The sequence below is a fragment of the Microcaecilia unicolor genome, chromosome 3 (genome assembly GCF_901765095.1).
Source record: "Microcaecilia unicolor chromosome 3, aMicUni1.1, whole genome shotgun sequence".
NCBI lineage: Eukaryota > Metazoa > Chordata > Amphibia > Gymnophiona > Siphonopidae > Microcaecilia > Microcaecilia unicolor.
In genome coordinates, this window is record NC_044033.1 from 211,038,345 (window position 1) to 211,061,960 (window position 23,616).

At 40.9% G+C, this 23,616-nt stretch overlaps 1 protein-coding gene across 1 annotated transcript in view; it reads left to right on the plus strand.

Annotated features, from left to right (window-relative positions):
- PPP1R10 (protein phosphatase 1 regulatory subunit 10) overlaps positions 1-23,616 on the plus strand; it is a 35,463-nt gene that overhangs the window by 7,373 nt on the left and 4,474 nt on the right. The window contains exons 3-15 of the mRNA XM_030197380.1: positions 7,639-7,756; positions 9,023-9,109; positions 9,262-9,397; positions 15,074-15,125; positions 15,630-15,707; positions 16,219-16,401; positions 16,766-16,871; positions 17,421-17,530; positions 21,019-21,119; positions 21,319-21,466; positions 21,852-22,013; positions 23,036-23,282; positions 23,482-23,557. Coding sequence (XP_030053240.1) covers positions 7,650-7,756; positions 9,023-9,109; positions 9,262-9,397; positions 15,074-15,125; positions 15,630-15,707; positions 16,219-16,401; positions 16,766-16,871; positions 17,421-17,530; positions 21,019-21,119; positions 21,319-21,466; positions 21,852-22,013; positions 23,036-23,282; positions 23,482-23,557 — 1,593 coding nt within the window. The 5' untranslated portion in view covers positions 7,639-7,649. The remainder of the gene's footprint in view (positions 1-7,638; positions 7,757-9,022; positions 9,110-9,261; positions 9,398-15,073; positions 15,126-15,629; positions 15,708-16,218; positions 16,402-16,765; positions 16,872-17,420; positions 17,531-21,018; positions 21,120-21,318; positions 21,467-21,851; positions 22,014-23,035; positions 23,283-23,481; positions 23,558-23,616) is intronic.

The following is a 23,616-nucleotide window of genomic DNA, read 5'->3' on the forward strand; positions in this document are numbered from 1 at the left end:
GCACATTTGAGGGTGCGGGCACCACTGGTTATGAACCCCTGCCTTAGGTACATGTTTACTAAAGGGTGTAAAGCCCTTAACATGCACTAACAGGGATATCGCATGACAGCATTAAGGCATTCTACAGTAATATACCTCTTAGCATGCGTTAGGGAATTCTGGCAGAAGGCATGGCAAAAGCGTGAAAACATCATGCTAGTGCATTCTAGGTAATGTGCACTAACTTGAGAACACTGGCTCATTTAGCGCTCCTACATAGAAGTCGCTGAATACCCTCACATTGTCCTAGCAGTTACCGTGCGTTAATGACCACATTAGCACATGACCTGTGTAAAAAAAAAAAAAACCTTAAAAGGAAAAGTTTGGCTTGCAGTAAAATCCATGTTAACTCCAAAATCTTGAGGGCTTTTTTTACTAAGCAGCGTTAGGTGCTAATGCAGTTTAAAATAGTGTAGCAGAGATGTGCTCAGGTGTCCTCCCAAATCAGTGCACACTAAAAAAATATTTTTAAGTTCCCGAACATGCTAAAGTTGGCACAGGACTACAGTGTGCAAAATGGGTGGTGTTAAGTGCTCACTAATTTTTTTTTTTTATGGTCTCATGCTGATGACCACATTAGGACATGGCCATTAATACGACAAATAGAAAATTGGCTGTTTTACAGCTGTGGTAAAAATGGCCTTAGCATATGGGAAAACCCAACACAAGGGTGCACTAAGGCCTCTTTTTTTTTTTTTTTTTTTTTTTGCCACAGATCCTTATTGGTCTACATCTTCTAAATGTAGCTCATGATTATACACTCAGCCCAACTGGATACTCTCCAACTTCTGTAGTTTTTCCTATTAAACATTGCATTGCTCAGTATTTGACTCTACAGTGCGAAATCTTGAAAATTTTAAATTTGCACAGCAACTACCAGTCTTCCATTTCCAACAGGGCAAGATCCTTGCTTGGAAACACTAACAGTAGATTATAAGCAAAACCTAACTTGGGTAAAAACCACAAGTCCTGCCAAAGAACAAATTAGGACAAATCAGGTAGTTAAAGCACTAAGAAGAAAAGGACCCCTTAGTGCTTTAACTACCTGATTTGTCCTAATTTGTTCTTTGGCAGGACTTGTGGTTTTTACCCAAGTTAAGGTTTTGCTTATAGTCTACTGTTAGTGTTTCCAGGCAAGGATCTTGCCCTGTTGGAAATGGAAGACTGGTAGTTGCTGTGCAAATTTAAAATTTTCAAGATTTCGCACTGTAGAGTCAAATACTGAGCAATGCAATGTTTAATAGGAAAAACTACAGTATAGAAGTTGGAGAGTATCCAGTTGGGCTGAGTGTATAATCATGAGCTACATTTAGAAGATGTAGACCAATAAGGATCTTCTTGGTCTGCCTTCTAGTGAGAGCTGAATACAGCCTCAGTGCCTGGGATTAGTAAATTGCCAGTCTTACACATAGCATTTCCCATAAGATCAAGTTCAGTATGGGACACAACCTAATGTGGTCTTTGTGTTCCTCCCCCAGTTTATTTTTATTTGAATAGGAAGTAACCTATAACTTGGATTGTGGTGTTTTGGGTTTAAATCCACATTTTGTTTTGTAAAGTCAAATGTAAAAAATACTGTTGCTTAAACCCATTTTAATGTATAGTGTGTATAGCTTGTTTGCTCTTTAGAGATGGTTTGTATCAAACATTCAAGGAGTCACTTTGCCAGGTCTAGTCAAAGGAGGCTAAGCAAGACAAGGAGCAGAAGTTTCTCAAAAAAAACAAACTGTCAACTGGGAAATTAGAGTAGAATTATTTTCCAAGTTCAAGATATTGCTGAAAGAGAGCTAGATTCCTTTTTTGAAAGAGGCCAAAAGTGATTAAGAAAGTACATTTGAATTTTAGTGACTGCATTTTTTATTGGGATGATGACAGCATGGAGCACCAGTAAACCTTTTCTGTTTAACCATATACTTGTATGTGGGATGCCGTATAGCACAACTCAATAATTTCCAACAAAACTTTCTGATAAAAAAAGTAGGAAATGATACATTGTGGAATGGTATGCCATTTCATTTTTATAAATAACCTCATTTACTTACCTTCAGGAATCTTCTTTGGATTCTAGAGTATCCCTAAGTCGTTCCTTCATCTAAAGCAGATACTTCTACAACACTTAGTGATGGCCTGCGGGGGGGGGGGGGGGGGGGGGGGGGGGGGTTGCCAGTGGCTGCCAGTGGCTGCAGTGACAACCTTTCTCCTAAAATATTCAGTTAACTTTGACAGCGCCATCTGTGGTGACTATATTTAGGAAATGCTAATTAGGGCACCCTTTGCCTTTTGGGTTAGCAGCTCAAGTTATTTCTCACAAAGAGAAAAGGACCTGAGAGCTTGTTCTTGCCATTATCCTTGAATAGGCTGAATTGTGTAATTTGGTGCTATGAATCTGTAAAGCAGTCCCATATGCTTGCTGCAGAAATCTTACTCTGGTGATAGGCTTTTGTGAATGAAGGAGCCTATTATTTTTCAGAATGTTGCAACTTTAAAATAAAAAAGGTTAATAACATTCAGAATATAAGATTATAGCTTTTTTAATTAACTATGAAATGTTTTTAATGGCAATTTTTGCTTCTAATTATTAACCTTTATTTGTGTTCAGTTGTACATGTCCCACTTTGTTTATCTGTATTTTGACCTCGTGGGATTTTGTGTTCATCCACTCAGGTGGAGAGCCTAGCCTAACCAGTTGAAAATGTCAGCCATGCAACTGTTCAAAAAAAAATTCTGTTCAAATGGCTGCCTGATTTTAACTTTATCTGCAAATTTACATTAATGCAGCAGAGTAGAAGTGCAGATGCCAAATCTTCTAAAAGCATTTTGCTTTTTTTGTTTTTGTGAAGTCCCTGTGTTATTTAATCTGAAATTTAAAACTTCCATATCAGAGTTCTTAGATTAACAATTTGCTTTTAGTATATGGGACTGCTACTATATACTGTCTGGAATATGCATAGTTGTGAGCGTAGAGAGAAAAGGTACAAGTAACCTGTAAAAAGTAAAACTAGTTGTGCTTGTAGGAGATGTTTTCTTTTGGAAGGCCAATTAATGGGTGTATCAAGCAGTCCCAAAAACATAGATTTTTAAAAAACTTTTGGCTTTCTAAAAGGTATAGCTAGTCAAATAGCTTGAGGGTTTGTTTTTCTAAATCAAAAGTACTATGAACAGAATTAGCTGTGAAAATCCTTAGTTGCTTACTGTGCTAATTGTATGCTTGTAAAGGTTAATATTCTGCAGATTTTCAGCTAAACTATGTAATTGTGAATGCTAGAAATACCAGCATAACTTTAAACATAACTTATCATTCATGCTATTTTTTTTTTTACATGCAGACATGAATTTCTGTTAAATGGGGAATGACTACATTTTTCTGCACTTACAGTCTTCTTTTACAAAGCCATGTAGTAAATGAGAAGAAGCCCATTCAATTCCTATGGGCTTCCGCTCATCTGCCACACGGGAACACTAGCGTGGCTTTGTAAAAGAAGCCCTTAGTATAATTTCTAGTTCTGTTCCCTCCCCCACCAGTTTGATTAAAACAGATGTCTGGCCATTGACAGCTACATTTGGTAACATACACTTACACAGTTAATGCACCTTATTAATAACAAGGTCCCATTGTGTAAAATGGGTCCATTAGTATAATAATGTGAATTAACAGCTTTAGCATATGTTAGTAACTTAGCTGGCTGATAGCGACTTCAATGATCAATGGATACCTGTGTAAGTGCTGGATGGTTTTGTTTGGGGTTTTTTTTTTTTTAAAGCCCTGATAAATTTGGCAGCCACTGCCAACTACATAACTGTTTTAGAACAGCGGTTCCCAAGCCAGTGACTTTTAAGGATATTCACAGTGAATATACATGAGAAATTTGCATGTAGTGGAGGAAGTGCATGAAATCTGTGTCATGAATATTCTATGTGGATATCCCAAAAACATCACTGGTTAGGGGTGCCCCATTTGGGGAACCTTTGCTTTAGAGTTTTGGGCCTATATAAGAGGGTCAAATAGCTCCTAATCATAAGAATGTGAGAATGATTGATACAACATATAAACATTATATGCAGCTTATATGAATTTCTGATTCACCTCTTGAATGGAAAGGGGGATTTAAATGATTGGAAGAAGGGGAGCTCCCTTGCAGGAGTATTCTTGTCATTTTGTGGCTGGGGTCTAAGCTGTTGTAAAACTGTAACTGTGGTAATGCCAGATTATATTAATGAAGTTTGTGAAACCCCAACCACTTATCCTGATGTATAGTCTTGCGGTGCATTCTGATACGAAAAGTGGAGTCCAAGCCATTGCTCTGACACCAGAAGAGAACACATGAGGATTCTGCTTACCAGAGTTGGGTGGTTTTGCTGAAGTCTGTTCATCCTAGGGGACAGAAATCCTCCTTTCATCTAATTATTGACTTCATTTTACTTAAGTCTACTTCCTGATTTCTGTGTCGTAAAGAGCTGTTGATTCTCGGGCTAAGTGACAGTGACTTGCAGCAGTTGTCTGAAATTCTGTTGGGTGACTGATATATGCTCCTTCACTTGCTGGTTAAGTAAAAGCTCCTGCCTGGGCAAGATTACGTGTGCATCAAAGAGGATGTGTCTGGATAGGGTATCCTGATCAGTTTGGTGTTTGTTCCATTGCACCATGTACCCTGCAAACCATCTGAGGTGACTCATCACATCCAGAAAATGCCATCATGGCTAGTCAATGGCGCTTTTTACCCACAGAAGAGATGACCTCCAGTTGTGCAAATCTGGTGGGAAATTCAAGGCTTGGGACTCCAGAAGTTTGGTAATGGACAATGAATGGATAGATGCCATTACAACCTGATGATTCTGAAAGTCACTGCCACTGGGAAGTTGTTTTGGATCTCAGTATTAAAAATGGTGTGCAAAATGTGCTGTAATATCCTTTCTTGTATTGACTTCAAGAATATGCTAGAAAAACCCTGATCAAAAAAAAAAATATATATATATACACACATACCCCCAGAGATAAACTTCATAGGATTACTGGGAAATATTGACATAACTATGCCTAGGGGCTATCATCTCACATTTCTTTGTGGCAGTTCTTTTTTTTGGGAGGGGGAGGAGGAGTTGCCTGCAGTTCCTTGACTATCAGCCACTTAAACTGTGCACAGCTCTCCGGGCCAAGTAATTAATCCCCCACTACATTCTGGACATTATAGAACCTAGCACATACATACCTATCTGTTATTGAGATGTGTGTGCTCATTCTTGGCCATTACAGGAGGCCAGTTTACTGTTCTAGACATAAGGTTAACCAGAATAAAAGATATTTAGAAATGGTCTTATCGATGGTTTTTAGAAACGGTCTCAGCGATGGATGTCTCAACACTCCACTGCTGACATTTTTTCATTTTTATTTTTAAGTGATATTAACTAAAGAGAACTCATATTCTATCTCGGGTGGGCTTAATTAGCTGTCTTCCCACATATTACTGCAAATTTCCCAAATGAACCATGCAGTCAACTTCAATGAATTTATTGGGTATCCTAGGAGGATGTGGTGGAATTTTCTTTAATGGGGTGAGAAATAAAATTCCAAACTTTTACTATAAATTGTGCAATTTCCACTAGTTTCTTTGAGAAGGGGCTGGGTGTTTGCTGCCATAGATGGTTGCAAGTGTGACTTATTCATGCATTGGCAGTCGATTTGAATTGCAATGCTCAAGCCAGGCTCTCGGAAAAATAAAATCTATGCCATGCAAGTGATTTTTGCCTTTATACCACAAACCTGTGGTTAGTCACCTCTTACAGTATGTTTGTATGCAATGGAAATGACAGAATTTCAGACTGCACAAACACTTCTTCCTTATGACACTATACATGGGTTTGTTTCACTGCAAGGAGAGAAAACAATTTTGCTATTTCCAGTTTGATAAAAGCATTTTAAGTACCATTCTTTACAGTGGGGAGATTTTTGTTAATAGTTTACAGAGACCAATCTTTTGACTGGCAGACTTCCACTTAACTGCATTTCCCCTATATCAATATTATATCCAGTCTGAACAGCTGAGCTTGTAAAATGAAGTGACATGCCCAATGTGACGATTCCTCAGCATGGGCTATAACCTACTGGCTCTCCGAGGCTGTTAGTCCAAAACACTAGAAACCTGTACTTCATACATCCACACCATAACTAACATGCTTTGTGATTCAAATGCTAATTCATTGAGACTATATTGAGGTAACTTTCTGTTGCCTGCTATACCAGTGCTTTCTGGATGAGATAAGCACCTATCAAAAATAATTTTCAAACTGTCAAAACACTTGCATTTGGAAGTAGTTACTGAAGGTTTCCTTTTGTCCCTTGGCATATTGCATGCCAGTCTCCATTTTTCTAATTGTGAAATAAAACTTAGTAGCTCCATGTTTAGGCACTAATAGTAGGTATGCTTCCTTAACTGTTTATGTGAGATTGTTTTAAAACCTATCCTGCTAGCTTAAATAAAGAATTAAAAATTGGGATAAGAAAATACCCATCAGGTCTTATGTAAGAAATAACATTCCTTGACTAAAGGAGTGTTTAACTATAAAGTCTCAATAGGTTCCTTGACTATAGGAGTGTTTAATTAAAAAGTCTCAATCTTCTTAGCTTCAGACCATATTTGTATGGGTTTCATCATCATTACGGAAAATTAAGCTAATTTTCTGAATTGACAGGAGTTATGCGTACAGTCTGAAATTTTTTGCTGCAGAAGCATCATCATCCATTAATACATTAACCAGTCATATTTTCTTCTTTGACTATTTTAGCTGTTTAAAAAATTGAGCTTGTAGTGCCATTAATTTAAGCTTTTGTAGCGAAATGATTCTTGGTGTACTTATTTTCTAAGTAGACCTCATAACCAAAAAATTGGTCAACTACTTCAGAATCAACATCATAACAGGTCAAAGTTAGCAACATTTTGTGGCATTTTGTGATAATACCCAGCTTACAAAACCCTTTTTATTTCAAGTTGTAATGGATCAGAAACTACCCATACACTAAATAAAAGTTTATAATTTGCTTTGTTTTAGGAATCAATGTTGGTTTTAGTTCTGTGGAACTGAATTTGTGGTTAGTAGTGTGAAGCCATCAATCAAACTTCAGTTTTATAAAAACCTATTAGACAAAACTTAATGACTGCTTGTTGCCCTCCCCATCCTCTCCAGCCCCCTTGTCATAATATTGCCTTTTCATCTATTAAGGGGCTGATTCACAGGTTTACTTACTTTATTTGGTTTCCAGTTCTATATAATGCGATGTACCTGCAGAACCAATCCATTCAGTTGTGGTGGGTGCACCCTGTCATTAAGGCGTAGTCTCCTGGGTTATCACTTATTAAAACTTGTTATAATTGAGTTGATTCCTATTTATAAACACACACAAGAACTGTTTGCCTTGTGTATTTCTTTACACTGGTAAAAGTCTTACGTTGACATTACAAGTATTTCAAAAATTATGTGCATATTGATGCTGTATTGATAAATGTTGATTGGAGGGGAATTATGCTAGGCATTGTGTGTTACAATTTCAAGTAGTAGGTTTAGATACGTATGTTCTAATAATGCCTTTTTTTCACCCTGCTACAGGAATCTTCACAATGGGCTCTGGGCCAATTGACCCCAAAGAACTCTTGAAAGGGTTGGACTGCTTTCTTGGTCGGGATGGGGAAGTCAAAGCTATAGAAGGCATCTCAAAGATTTTTGGGTAGGCTTTCTTGATCATTTCAGCTTTACTAGTATGCAATAATCTTTTATTCTGTTCATTTGAATTCAAATTCTGAACTTTTTTCCTCTCCTCAACAAGTTGAAGACCCCAATCCTTTTGAGAAACAAAATTTATTTCTGTGCTATAGATGGAAAGGATTATCTGGTTGAATAGCAATAAGACCACTTTGTATAATTCAACAGTAAATTTTTAGTTTATGAAAGTCTATGTGAGTTCGTTCTACAATCCCCCAACATGGCTGTCTTTTTGGGAGAAGAGCTGTTGGCAAGAGATAAAAATAATGCAGTACATACTGGCATTTTGATTGGAACCCCCATTGTGGCAATTGTGACATCACATATACAGACACTTTGATTGGCAGAAGTGGCAATGATGATACTGACATTCTGGTCAAACATGGTGGCTTCTACAACAATGCTGATGTTTGTAAAGAAAGCAGGTAAAAGATATTCAGATGTGGAAGATTAAGTTGAGCAGATATCAATAATTGCAGTGTGTTTTGTAGGTAATGCAAAGGCCTTTATACACCAAGCCATGTTCTACAAAGTAAATAATTTAGGGCTGGTGCACGAACGCTAGAGACACCCATAGGATTATATGGGTGTTTCTAGCATTAGCATGTGCTACACACTAATAAGTAGTGTGTCCATAGTGCAGCTTAGTAAACATGTTCCTTAAAGTAATAAACAACCTGTTTATTAACATGACCTCTGGCTTTAAAACTTTTTTGTTTGTTTTGGTATTGTAGAACAGTATGTTCTCTTAAAAATGTTGGTCACTAAGTGGACAATTCTGCAACTGGTAAAAGTCTTAGATGCCCCAAATAGGAGCTTATTCTAAAATAGAACCTGGGCACCCAGGTTCCATTATAGAATACCATAACCCAATATCAGGATGAGCATTATATAGGTGCCAACAATTAAACCAGCCATAGCGCTGGCGTAAGTACCAGTGCCTAAACACAGCAGGGATGCACATGACTTGCAGTAATCTGTGTTACATGCATAAGTGGGAGCCCCAGGCATGTCGTACCCAAGCTTTACCCCTGTGTACATTCCCCTTGCAGATATGTGCTATGTGGGTATTTGCAGAATAGCACTTGTTCTGCTGGCACTTTCACAGGTATATGTATAAGTGCTAGCATTCTGGATATTTCCATGTACAAAAGGATATGTAGTAAATGCAGGCATCTGATTTATAGAATTGCCTTTTAATTGTGATATATATATTTTTTTTATATTACAGCCTAATGAAAGAATCCAGGAAGATGGTAAGTCGGTGTATGTACCTGAATATCCTCCTTCAGACCACCTCACAAGATATACTGACCAGGTATGAGCTGCTCTTACAATAAGAGACTTGCACTTTTAAACCACACAGAACCCTAAACAGGGGATATTAGCAGTATATAAGACTTGATTTGAATTTTTCCTCAACCTACTTCGATTTCATATGTAAAAGTAAAAACATCTTATTTCCTTCAGGTTCATTAAAGTTGGAGGCTATAAGCTTCTGAACAGCTGGCTGACCTACTGTAAAACTACCAATAACATGCCTCTTCTACAGCAGATCCTGCTGACACTGCAGCACCTGCCCCTCACTGTGGAGCACCTGAAACAGGTTAGTTTAGTACAGGCGTACTCCTACCCCAGTAGTTTGGGAGGCAGTAGTGCTGCTTTCAAGATTTCTTTTTTAAGGAAGGAGTTGTCAGTAGAATATCATACAATTGCTGTTCCATTACATAGCTTCCCACTATTCCAGAACCTGTGGGATAGCTGTGTCCATCAACCAGCAGGAGATAGAGGACTGGAAACTGAGCTGAGATGTATCTCTTCTGGCATCCAGTCCAGCTCAGTTTTTTCTATCTCCAGCAGGTGGATGGATACACTTTTTAGCCACTGATTCTGAGTGCTATGCTCCTGGTCCAGTTGGTCATCTGGTCCCCAGTTGAGCTTTGCAGGTGGATTAAGTCTGCAGAGTCATATCTGAAGGTGTCTGTTGTGCCCTGCAAATCACCCTTGTTTCTTGTGGAGATCTCCTTTTCCAGCACAACAACCTTTAAACAAAAAAAAAAAAAGGAAAGAGGTTTGCTAGAGAACATGGGAAAAAAGTTGTGAACCACAAAATATAGCAGTCTCTAATGCGGCGGCCATATGGGCATAGCGAGTTGTTTAAGGTTATTCTGTTTATTCTGAGTTTCTCTTTACTGCTTGCCTACATAAATACTGAGGAGCTGGACTGGATACCAAGAGAGATGTATTGGCTCATTTTTCAAGTCTTTATTTCCACCTGCTTGTTGATGGACATAACTATCCCACAGATGCTGGAATAGTGGGAAGAACTAATGGAAAATTATTGAGTAAAACCTAATTTCTCCTTCATTAGCGTCCCTCCAGACCAGTTCAGAAATGTGAATATACACACTCCTTACCAGTAGATAGAGACTAAAAACCTTTGTCTTGAAACCATATCCTAACCGATCTCCAGCCAGAAAGTATTTTTTGGTCTCCAGCAGATGGTAGGTAAGCTATCCTATGCAGATTGGGACTGGTCGGGTGAGTTTGGTCAGGGCCAGCAAAAAAATGAGAGAAAAACAAAAAAGTAGAGCAGAAAACTCAGAACTGAATTTCTTTAGAGAAAGTTTGAAGGCAAGAAGGCCTCTGGCGGTTCTGCTGGTTGGGGTTTTTTTTTTTTTGTATGTGGTCCTGTGCTACATTCGGCAGACCAGGTTCCTCCCTTACCTGCTACTCATCTCTGGGGGGCTTTTTCCCCATGGTTTGGGGATTATTGTGCCTCAGCCATCTTTCCATGTTGAATTGGCAGCAGGCATAAAGGTGCTTTTTTTTTTTTTTTTTTTTTGTGCTGCTTGAGACCTGTTCGGCAACTGAGGAGCAAATGTATACACAGTGCACTTCCAGTCAAGGATGTTCACAGGAGAGCCGCCGGCTGTTTGTGAGGCTCTGTGCTTGATCATCGAGCCATGGAGATGTATTGGCAGGCAGAGAAAGGACAGCTGCTGGAGCAATTTTTTGACAAGACGGGAGTGCGTTGGAGGCCCACCTGAAGGAGACTCTTCATCCATGCTGACTTAAGATGGAACAGGCTGCAGCCTGGGAGCACACCCATCCATAGATATCACAGCAGATCCAATTTTGGTGAGAATCACCGTTGAAATGGGGAGGGGGGCTATAAAGCTGGTGTGGATAGCAGCACAGGAGGAAGTAAGCTTGGTTTGCAAACAAGACGGGAGCTCCGAGGCAGTATAGTGTTCCCCCCTCCCCCCCCCCTCTTCAATGTATGCTAATGATGCACAGGGCTTTTTGATGAAGACAGTACTAAAGCAACTGGTTCTGGCATCTGAGAGTTCCCACCAGTGGAACCCTGTGCATTTCCTGTAAGAAGACCTCGAGATCATGGGGTTGATCCTTACTGTTGACTTTCTGGACCGGGGGGGGGGGGGGGGGGCAGGGCTCCTTGGGGATCCAAGAAGACCTCTGGAAGGAATTTCTGCAAGAAGAAGTGCCCCCAGAAGAAGATCCGACTGGTATGGATTTTTCATGGAGAGAAGCTCCGTGAGGTACTTAAGATCTCCAAGGATCGCCTGACAGCAGACCCTCTTTTGGAGGGGATCCAGAAACCCAGGCTTTTTCCATGCTTATTGTCATCATAGATGATTACAGCAGAATGGGAGACCCCAGATATGGGGTTCACAGTGAGGCATTTCATGATGCAACTCCACCCTGTCCCAGGAGGAGGATAAGGGCATGCTATTATTTCCAGAGATGAATGCATTGGTATCAACCACAATCCTGGGGGAGAAGTGTACTGCCCTGGAAGATTTTCAGAACCACTGAATGGAAGTTTTTCTAAAGCAGGCCTTTGTGGAAGTGGTGCTATCCCTGCAGGCAGTAGTTTGTAAGGTTATGTTGCTGAAACCAGTTTTCATTTGCCTGAGCAGGGCAGTGGCAGGAGGTCCAGAGGCAGACTGGTTGGAGATGGGGATGACATTTTGGCAGATGCCATATATGAGCTCATTAAAGCATCAGCCAAGAATATGGCTCTGTTGGTGGCATCAGGAGTTTTCCTGTTGTACAGCAAATGTAGCTCCCCTTCAGAGGCAGTTGTTTGGAGAAGATCTGGAGAAGGTAGTGAAGAGTTCAGAGGTACTAAGGTGCCTAGGCTTCCAGGTGGCTGGCTTAAGGTGTCCAGTCAGTTCTTCTGTGAGGGGCCATTTTATTGAGGCCAGAGTGTTCCACCCAAGAAGAGCGATCAGAGGTACACTGGAGTTGCTGATGCATCTAGGGGAAGTCATGCCTGTTCCTCCAACTGAGTAGGCACAGGCAGATCTATTTACTTTGTTTACCTGCTTGAGATCTAAAAGGGAACAGAGTGCTCCAGGTGCCCAGATTCTGCATGGAAACCGTGAAATCACTGATCATGGCGTTCAACGAGGAGAGTGTGACGTTAGATCCGACAGAAGAGTACCTACATATCCCATTTGGGAGGAGCATAACTGGTCAGTTTGCAGTGCTGGGTTGGCATTTCCAGTTTTATGCGCTTCTGTTCAACCTAGCGATGGTGTCCAGGACCTTTTCCAATGTGTGATGGTTGTAGTAGCAGCCGCCTTATGTAAGGAGGAGATCCTGGTACACTCTTCTTTGGATCACTGATTGATCAAGGCATAGTCATTTAAGGAGAGCGAGAAATCCAGTTTCTTCATGAGTTGGAATGAGTTTTCAATTCATCTAAGAGCAAATTACAACTTTCGTAGTCCTTAGAATATTTGGCAGCATACTTCAGTACTCTACAGGGGTGTGTGTTTCTGACAGAGGTGAGAGCCAAGAAGTTATTGTCTTAGGTCAGAGGACATATCAGCAGATTGAGGCTCACGGCTTGGGAGTGTCACCAGGTACTTGGGTTTGATGGCAGGGGCCAATACGTGCCTCTTGCAGAAGGCATTGCTGTCGCAGTGGTCACTGCAGACTCAAGCTAGAAATGCATTTAGAGATAAAGAGCAGCCTGTTACTGGTGGCTGCAGAGTTTCCAGTCCAAAGACAGGAATGAGCTTAGAAACACTGGATTGGATGGTGGTGACCATGAATGGCAGCCTCAAGAGCAGGACATGTAGCCTTCCATCCAGGTGAGAATGCTGAGAGGGGTCAAGCTTTTGAGGCCCCCAGGTGATCACTGGTACCACCAGGGGACTTAAAACTTAGTGTTCTTTGTGTTGGTTCAGGCCCCCTTTGAGCCCCTCAAAAATGTTAGTTTCAATATGAAGATGGCATTTTTGGTAGGTATGTGCTCAGCTAGACTGATTTCAGAGTTGCAGACGTTATTAATGTTCTTCAAGGAAAAAGTGTTGATTCAGTCTGACCCTTCCTTTCCTGCTGAAGGTAGTGTTGTCATTTCACATTAGAGTGTCATGCTCCTGGTGCTGGGAGATGCCAGACGTTTTCATAGGTTGGATGTGCAGTGAGGTGTGTGTTACCTCAGAAGGACAGAGGAGTTTCACTGGTTGGACCATTTGTAATATTGGAAGACCTTAGGAAGGGGAAAATGGTTTTGAAAGCAAAGGTGACAGTATATATTGCATGTGGTCAGGATATTCCCTCAATTTTGAAGGTGCATTCCTCTTGGGCGGAGCATGTTCCTTTTCTGGAAATCTACAGAGTAGCTACTTGGCCAGCATTGCATTCCTTTATGAGACTCTTATCACTTGGATGTTCAAGCTTGGCAAGATGCGGACTCTGGGTCTGGTTTGTCTGGTACCCACCCATAAGGAGTACTGTTTTGGTACTTCCCTAGTTTGGAGGGACACTAAGGAAGAAGGAAATAGGTCTTAAATGCTAATTTTCTTTCCCTTAGTCCCTCCAGACCAGTCCAGAATTTGCCTAGAGAGATGTCCTGCCTAGAGATGGGTAACCTGTTACAATTGAGGTTGCGGAGGTAGTAAACTTGAGTTTTTTCAGTTATACCTTCACTCCTTGATAGCACACTGTAAATTGACGATTTTCACTGGTTTGTCTATTACGAGTTTTTCCCTGGTTTATTTATTTATTTATTTATTGCATTTGTATCCCACATTTTCCCACCTATTTGCGGGTTCATTGTGGCTTACAATACATTGTATTGATGGAAGTACAATCTGTTACAACATAATTATGGTTACATTATGAGGCGTTAAATTAAAACAAATCCCTGTATCGTTAAAGAGAATAAAACAATGGCAAAGAACAACAAAACAATAGAAGAACACCGGATCCTGATTGGGCAGCAGAGCGATAGCAAGAGATGGTTCGGGTATAATATTTTCTGTTTTTTACCTGTAGATTAGGTTTAAGCGTGTAAGATTGCGGGGGATAGAAGTACGGAAGAGGATGTATTGATGCATTGTTAACAGTGTGTGTGGACTTCATGTGTTTTGATCCTTTCGATATATTTTTTCAAAAAGATGGGTCTTTAGTAGTTTGCAGAATTCGGTTAGTTCGTGGTTGAATTGAGGGATAATATTTTGTGCTTTTAGTATAAGGAAACAATCTTGCTTTAATATGAAAATACAGGATATCAAGCCAGTAGTGTTCATCTGCTGGTAGGCGTACATATATCTACACATACTCACACATCTGGACAGATCTAAAGAGACTAAAAGGAAAGAAAAGTAGCAAGTAAAAACAAATTTTTCTTTGTGGTTGCTAGACATCGGGAATGATCATATTTTGGCAGTTGCTTGCATGCTTGAAAGAGGCTCTGTAACATTTTGACTGGGGGGTAGAAGGAAGGCAGGGGGTCAGGGCATAAGATGATTACTAGGTATATGCATGTTATTACTAGTTGGCATATGCTATTATATGATACCAAATAACAGCACACGCAAACAGAATGGAATTAGAAAAAATAAAAACAAACTAAAGTTTCTGCCTGCACATCTGTAATAATTGCTAGTGCTGGGCAGAAAATTAGATATATGGGGCAATCAAGCTTTTCAGTCTTGAACATTAATTAAATGTCAAATCACAGCCCATAAATTTTCAATCATTGACTTAGTTTTAACTTGGACCTTGATAATTTACATTTCAGTCTTCACAAGCTACTCTTAAGCCCCATCATCACAAGGATGAAAATGATGAAACTGGTGCAGTTGGCCCTGGTTTGTGCCCTTCAATGAATAGGTTGTCATAGCACGGGGTAGGAATTGGGGTAAAGGGCAGAAAGGGACAGAGGTTATCCTCGTCTTAGGATTGCTAGTTAGATTCAGAATAAGAAGCTGATCTTCTGTTTGCTTTTTTTCTTCTTCAGAACAACACAGCCAAATTAGTGAAACAGTTGAGCAAGTCCAGTGAAGATGAAGGTAAAGACCAGCATTCTACCCCTACAAGACGACAAGCGAGTTTGTTTATGATTTCAGATGATAAAATTGAAACCAGTAGTATATGAGCCCTTAAATAATTACACAGAAACAGAAAGATGAGAGAGAGGTGAAGCCTGGCTCCCGAGTATAAGTTTAGCATTTAAATGTTTTGATTTCTAATTTATTAGCATACTTTGTTTCTTCTATCAAGATGAAATGTGAGCTTATTAAGAAAAGCAGAAACTTTTCCAGCTTTGTTTTACAAAGTTTTCTTCTCTCGAGCAAAAAGATCTGCCAGACTCCTCTAGGCAGTACTTGAGCAACGAATGATAGATCATATTTGTCATATTACCAGAAAGGCTACCCATAGACTCACCTGATTTCTGTGTTTCTATTTATTTATTTATTTTGTAAATAAGTATAACACAAAGCTAAGATTTTAGTTTACCCCCTCCCCAAGTCCACCCTTCTTGACCTTGACTTGTTTGTTTCTTCCTCTCTAAGAGCTCCGGAAGCTGGCAGGCATTCTAGTCGATGATTGGATGGCCGTCATACGGTTGCAGAGCAATGCCCAACCTGCAGGTATTAGAAGTACTGTCCTGTGCTTACAGCAGATGAAAATAAGTTATTTCTGACAAGACAGCAATGTTTACTAGGGATGTGCATTCTTTTGAAATGACATGGGAAATACCAATGACATTCCCATGTAATTTCATGTAGTTTTTAACCCAAAATGACAGGAAAAAATATTGAGATTTTGAGGTTTTCCTATGTCATCAATAGTGCTCACTATTGATAACATTGACCTGAAATGGAAAAATAATAAAACAAAACAAAAATCCCATAAATTACTTGGGGAAACTAAACAAAATGAATTTTGCCCTGCACACTCCTAGTACTTACAAAGTTTTTCAGAGTGCATCTGCTTAGCCAACCCTTTTATTTGGCAATTGTCTCTGTCTATGGTGGGAGAAAGAAAATCCTCTTTAAAATTAAAAATTGGAATCCACTGAAGGGCACAAGAAAATGTTAGGGGCTTCTGGTTAAGTTGCATCAAGATCTCTCACCCTATTTTTTTCCTTCTCCAAAACAGAGAGAGAGAAGAAAAAAAGGAGGGAAGAAATGAAAGGAAGATCCCCTGTCCACGAAAAGGCACAAGAAGTGAAGCCAGAGGTGAAGACTGAGGGAAACAGTGAGGAAAGCATTGAGAAAAAGAAGGAAAAGCCCAAATCATTACGGACCACTGCCCCCAGCCATGCAAAGTTCCGCTCAACTGGTGAGTCAGAAATAAAAGGAACATCTCTTACGGACAATGAAGGACAAATCCTGCCTATAAGTTTTGTTGTGTGATGTATCCCATTTGGTTTGAATACAGGGGAATGGATAGAGTTCTTGGGACAGAGAAGAGGCAGGAGTTAGAAGAACGGAGGGAACATGGCTGGGAGGATGGGAGAGAAATAGGGTCAAAAATAAATGCAGAAGTAAGTCCAGGGAAGATTTCTGAAAGATCCAAGCATCTGGTTGAGTTTTCTGAGGACTAAAGTGATAGGTGAGGAGATGAGGACTCTAATCCTTTTTACAATTACTGTGTGACATGGCTCCTTCATTTTCTTATACCTTTTGTTCCTGCAATCCCTTAGGTCTAGAAATGGAAGCCCCTCCTCCTGTTCCAGCAAAGAAAAACCTCAACACCATAATCTTGTCTGACAAATACAACATTAAGCCAGCCCCGCTGAAAAGGCAAAGGTATGCTTTTTCCTCTTAGTACTCTTGCGTTTCTAATTCATCTAACAGGGAGTTATAAATGATTGTGGAAGAAGAGCTCTATGGGGAAGTCCGATACCTACTTTACCTACTGCTAATCATTTCTATAGCGCTACTAGATGTACGCAACGCTGTACACATTATTATATTAAGGTACTTTCTCTGTAGTGGGCTTACAGTAAGTTTTTTTTGTACCTGGGGCAATGGAGGGTTAAGTGACTTACCCAGGGTCACAAGGAGGTGCAGTGGGAATTGAACCCAGTTCTCCAGCACTGCACTAACCATTAGGTTACTCCTCTAACTGATGTAACTTGCCTTGAGCAACTACTGAAAGGGCAGGAGCTAAATCCTAATTCCACATATAATTGTCTTAGGGCCAGGTTGTATACGTCCTGCTGTAAGTTATGATTCCTGTGGGATTTTGTTGATAAAGTGGCCTTATACCGGAATGGAGTGAGGAAGACAGGAAGGGGTGGATAGGTTATGTGGTGAACTGAGGAAACTCAGTAGTCTTTATTTTAATGCCTACAGTTCGGCATCAGGACCCTCAGAAGCACCGCCGGCAGAGAAGAAGTACAAACCACTGAACACTACCCCAAACACCACCAAGGAGATCAAAGTGAAGATCATTCCACCCCAACGTAAGTACTGTTGCATATGTGCTGTTCCCAGTACTTCCATGTGCTCATTTAGCTTATATTTTCTGCTACCTTGAGTGTGTAGCTTGGGAGCCAAGTATTGCCATACTGGGACAGACCAATGGTCCATCAAGCCCAGCATCCTGTTTCCGACAGTGGCCAATCCAGGTCACAAATACCTGGCAAGATCCCAAACAAGTTCAATACATTTTATGCTGCTTATCCCAGAAATAAGCAGTGGATTTTCCCCATGTCAGTTTAATAATGGTCTATGGACTTTTCCTGTAGGAAGCCATCCAGACCTTTTTAAAACCCCGCTAAGCTAACCGCCTTTACCACATACTCTGGCAACGAATGTGGTAACAAAGGATGTACAGCCGTAGGGAATGAGGTCTTCAAATCTTTATTGAAAGCACCAGTGAAATCGGACCTGACAAGGACCTTGTTTCGGTGGGCACAGCCACCAGCCTCAGGGGTCACAAGTATAATTGTGTAAAACATAGAAGTGAATCACTAGAAATGCGAAAAGTAGGTAGAAAGCCATAAAAACATATAAATAGAAGTCATATACGTGTGACTTTTGTTCATTAGCAAGCTGTATATAGTACATGCATTTTTGATGATATATCTTATTAGTACTTTATATATATCAGGTACATCAAAAATGCATGTACTATATACAGCTTGCTAATGAACAAAAGTCACACGGGTGCTAAAATTATATGCAAAACACATTTGTCAAAATATAAAAGTAAAAGAAATATGGATAATATAGGCTGAAGATCACACTTGTTGATTAATATTAAAAAAAAACAAAAACATTGTAACAGTGTAAAACACATACCTTTAGACTAGTATCAAGCAGAAAGCAGCATCTCTGGTGCACAAAGAAAACTGGACTTGGCTTAACTATGAACTGGTGGAAGGGAAGGAGAGACACGTAGATTGAATTGATTAAGCAGAGCTTTAACCGCACCATGTACTAATGGGACAGGGAAACAAAAAAACTTAAACTGAATCCTTACAAAGGGTGGCTGCACAGTAAACTAAAACATGTAAAGGGATGTGTAGAATCTTTACTGAGCACAAAGGGTGTGTAGAATCAATATAAAAAAAGAAGAAAAACTCATAAGTACAAACTGTAATACAAATCAAAAACCGGTAAGGGACCAGGAGTCAAACTAAGGTACAAATAAAAAAAACAGTGAAACTAAGAGTAAAAACCACAGCTGGTTACAGTAGCCATAGTGTTAAACCCGGTAAAGGCATTTGATAATACCGATAACAATTGCATATGTACAGGTGCTGATAAATGTATAAAATCTAAACATAAAGCTGCAAGGGACTTTTAAAAAGGGTAACTAAGGTTCTATTACCCTATTAATTTCCCGTTGTCTCTTTCCATTGTTCCATTGTTTTTTTCCCTTGTCCTATTCCCTAACGATACCTTGACTCTGCTTTCGCTTAAATTCTCACAATGTAATCCATAACTGAATTGTAACAAATCGTATTTCCATTATTTACAATGTATTGTAAGCCACACTGAGCCCGCAAATAGGTGGGAAAATGTGGGATACAAATGCAATAAAATAAATAACTACAATAAGCATACTGAACCAGGGGGATTTCATTACCTCAGTACACAGTGTATCTAAAGAGAAAGCACTGGAGATGCCGTCGCAGAACATCAAACAAACAGCTCGTCAAAAGCAGACACCTTATATCACTACATAATGTATGAGGAACTTGCATATGTAAAACCCGGGTGTAAGGTAGTGACATTGCATTTGATGCACATTCAAAAAAATGTAAATTGGTAGGATGTGAAAAGCTGTGAACCAGATAAACTGTATAAGAATCAGTCTATTAAAATTGGTTATAATATGTCTGGCTATAATCTATAAAAAGGTGGTTACATCATATACTAATAAACTATGAATAAGAATACTGGGAATATGTAGGATATAATAAATTCACAAGAAATAATTAATCTTAGATCTGCCGGAGTCCTTTCGAGGGCAGAATCGTTTTGAAGTACTGTTACTTCGTAAGATGTGTTTACTGGCTAGGAAATGTATTCTACAGTACTGGACGGTTAAAGACCCCCCAGCATACTGGCATTGGAGGAACCAGTTGCATCAGCTGGTTTCCTGGGAGGCTGGCGAGATTAGATTCTCACAGAGAAAGAGAATTGCGTTTCTGGCCCTCTGGGGTCCCTACTTACGCATCCTAAGCCCGAGAGGCCGGAGTTTACTTCTTAATGCAGGGTGAACTTCCTATGTTGATTTGGTAAAGATCCTTCAGGTTGGGAAAGGGGGGGGGGGGAGGTTGGGGGGATGGGGAGAGAAGGTTAGGGTGGGGGGGGGGAGGGGGGAAGTTACAGAGTGGGTTGGGGGGTTTTGAGAGGGAAGGAGGGACTTTGTTGTAGGGCACCTTAATGTTGATTATCTTTGGAATCTTGCTCTCTAGATGGGTATAGATTGTACTTGTTGACACTATGCGAGTTCCTTCCTGTAAGGGGAGTATTATGACAGGATGACATTGTGTATATTGCAGGAGCACTTCAGATATGTGTGGTGGATGGATTTGAGATTCTGCTGGATAATTGCTCAATTATTATATTGTTTGTCATCAATAATAATAAAAATTGTTGAAACATAAATTCACAAGAAATGACTGAATTCTATTTCTGCATTAAAGCCATGTGGTGAAAGTGATCCCATGTAAAAAAAAAAAAAAAAAAACCATCTTTCTTGGACTGTTCTCCACAATACTTTCATTTTCTTATTTTCCTCATTTTGCCTACTCTATATCAGGGGCGTAGCTGCTATGGGGCCATGGCCCCCGTAGATTTGGCCCTGGACCCCCCCTGCCAACAACCCTCAACCCCCCGCCGTCAACCTGCCGTCGCCATCTGCTACCTTTGCTGGCGGGGGACCCCAACCCCCGCCAGCCGAAGTCTTTTTGCTTCATTTGGTTTCTGAGTCTGTCTGACGTCCTGCACGTACACAACATGCAGGACATCAGACTCACAGAAACAGAATGAAGCCTTGCGATCTGCAGGGCTTCGTTCTGTTTCTGTGAGTCTAATGTCCTACACGTTGTACGTGCAAGACATCAGACAGACTCAGAAACCAAACGAAGCAAGAAAACTTCGGCTGGTGGGGGTTGGGGTCCCCCGCCAGCAAAGGTGGGCGACAGCGGGCGGGGGTTTGTCGGCGGGCGGGCCACAGTTGTTGGAGGTGGTTCTGGCGGCGGTGGGGGGTGTCGGCAATGGCAGCGGTGGGGGGGGGGGGTGGTCGGCGGTGGTGCCGGGGGGTGGCTAAAATATGCCCCATCACCTCGGCTCTGGACCCCCCTAACGGCGAAGTCCAGATACGCCCCTGCTCTATATGCTCTCCTACCAAATAGAATGGGGTTGATGGTCATGTCATATGTTAAAGTCTTATGGCCCACTTGTAATGTGATGTGCATATCCCTGTTTCCTGCAGCCATGGAAAGCTTGGGCTTTTTGGATGCACTGAATTCTGCCCCGGTCCCTGGTATCAAGATAAAGAAGAAAAAGAAAGTCATGTCACCTACTTCAACCAAGGTGAGAAGCTGAGAAGAAAGAGCTTATCGAGTGCTGTGGGAGTATTGCCTTTTGTGAATGACACTGTTCGTTCATTTCTGTATGAGAGCTAGGTGGCATGGTGCTTTAACTACTCGAGAACTTTTTTTTTTTATTATTATTATTAAGATCTTGGTTGCTCACAGCTGCTGACTGCTTGTTCTTTTTCCTATCCTCACAGTCAAGCCCTTTTGAAGTGAAGACTTCTACTGATGGAGTTACTCCTAAACTACCATCACCAGAGCCTGCCCCATCTGCAGAGCCCTTGGAAGTGGATCGACCTGGCACACCAGTCCCAGCTGTAGAAGTAGCAGAGCCCATGGAGATAGGTGAGTTACTAGACAATACAGGAGCTTTCTAAAATAAATGCCTAAGCCTGCATTCTGTTCCTGGTTTGAATTCTGCTATTTGAGCCAACCGTGGCAATTGGGAGTACTATATGCTCGGCCCTAGAGACAGAAAGAGCAAAGCACCGCCTGTTACAGCAGCACCTAGCATCTGTCCAGATGAGATCCAGAAAGAAAAGATTAAGGAGAATGACTATGCAATGGCATACTGATAACCATATGGGGCACGAATAAGGAGATCATTTATGTTTGGTTCCCTGGTGAGCCAGAGGGGGGAGGGAGTTAAAAAAGGAACACAAACTGTGGATGTGATGATAATATGCCTCTTCTCCCCTCCCTCTCCATCCCTATCCCTCTGTTCCTGCAGCCGCAGCAGAGCCAAGCTCTGCTTTGGAAGCTAAGCCCACAGAGAGTCCTGCTGATGCCTCTCAGCTCACCAAGAAGGGGAAGAAAAAGAAGACTGTATCATGGCCTGAAGAAAGCAAACTCCGGGAATACTTTTACTTTGAACTAGATGAGACAGAGAGGGGTGAGTGACTTCTGACACCTTGCGCCATGAAAGCCCCTTAACCAGACCTCAGCTGTGGTACTTTGTGCATATTTCTCCTGCAAATGTTGTCCTTGTGAGCATTAACAACAAAATCACCGCTGGGTACAGAACCCAGAAGTGTTCCTGAAACACACTACTGTTAATATACTCCTGACTACGCTGTGGCTAACTCTTGGCCCACAATCAGTGGTGCCATCACCAGCACATGGGGATGGGAGCAAGACAAGATATGGGAGATATATGTGATCATGAGGATTTTTTCTATATTAGGACTTCTCCTTATCTCTGGAATGACCTTGATGTAGTAGCAAATGGTCTTAGCATGTTTCTATTAAGTCTGGTCTGGACCAAAGAGACTTGCTTTGTTTTTACATGAATAGATGCTGTCCTCTTAGTATTCAGCTAGTCACTGCGTGCAGTTCTCAGTGCTCCTGAGTAGTCCCCAGTAATGCTATACCTGAAAATGATCCTTTACGGCATTTGCTGCAGACATTTATTTATTTATTTATTGCATTTGTATCCCACATTATCCCACCTATTTGCAGGCTCAATGTGGCTTACATAGTATGTAAACATTGTCATTACAGGATAGCAGATACATTTAGTATTGTGTAGAAATTAAGTGAGGGAAGAAGGAAGGGAGTGGTTAGGGTAATTATAGGAGGTGGGCTTTCTTAACTGAGTGGGTTGGTGAGAGGGACTAGTGTGGCTATCGGTTCTCATTGTAGGCCTTGTTGAAGAGATAAGTCTTCAGAGATTTGCGGAAAACAGTTGTTTCTTCGATTGTTCTTAGGTCTGTAGGCAATGCATTCCATAATTGCGTGCTTATGTAGGAGAAGGTGGTGGTGTGCATCTGCTTGTATTTGAGTCCTTTACAGCTATAAAAAAAAAAAAAAATCCTTTGCATCATAGGATCCAGTTGGCTTCCCAGCTTGTCTGTTGCAGAGAAAATATTTTTTCTTTAATGCAGGTTAATGACACCCCAGATTATTGTTTTGCAGTCAATGTGAACAAGATCAAAGACTTTGGTGAGGCTGCCAAGCGGGAAATGATGAAGGACCGACAGGCTTTTGAGACAGCCCGCCGACTAAGCCATGATGCCATGGAAGAGAAGGTGCCATGGGTGTACCCCAGGCTGATTGACTTGCCTACCATTCTGGTCGATTCTGGCAGCAGCAGCCAGGAAAAATTTACGCAGGCCGACCGGGAGAAGGGTATTCTCCAGGAGCTCTTCTTGTCCAAGGAAAGGTATGTGGAAGACAGGTTGTTCTTTGAAAGAATACTGCCCTTTTCCTCAGGGAGGGAGATGTTAAAAGATCTGCCCCTTAGGATTCATGTTGGGGGATGAGGTGGGGATTATTTAAAAAAAAACAATTCTTTCCTTAGTCTGAAATGGGGGTGTAGTGTGATGTTAAGGAGAATCCTTTCTCTTCATTTCTCTGCCCAGTGTACCAGATAGTCCCTACGAACCTGATCCTGAGACATATGAGCCCATTCCACCCAAGCTCATTCCACTCGATGAGGTAAGTCCATTCAACTCTTATCTCATGTTTTGATCCTTCATATGTATTTTAGTTCTTAT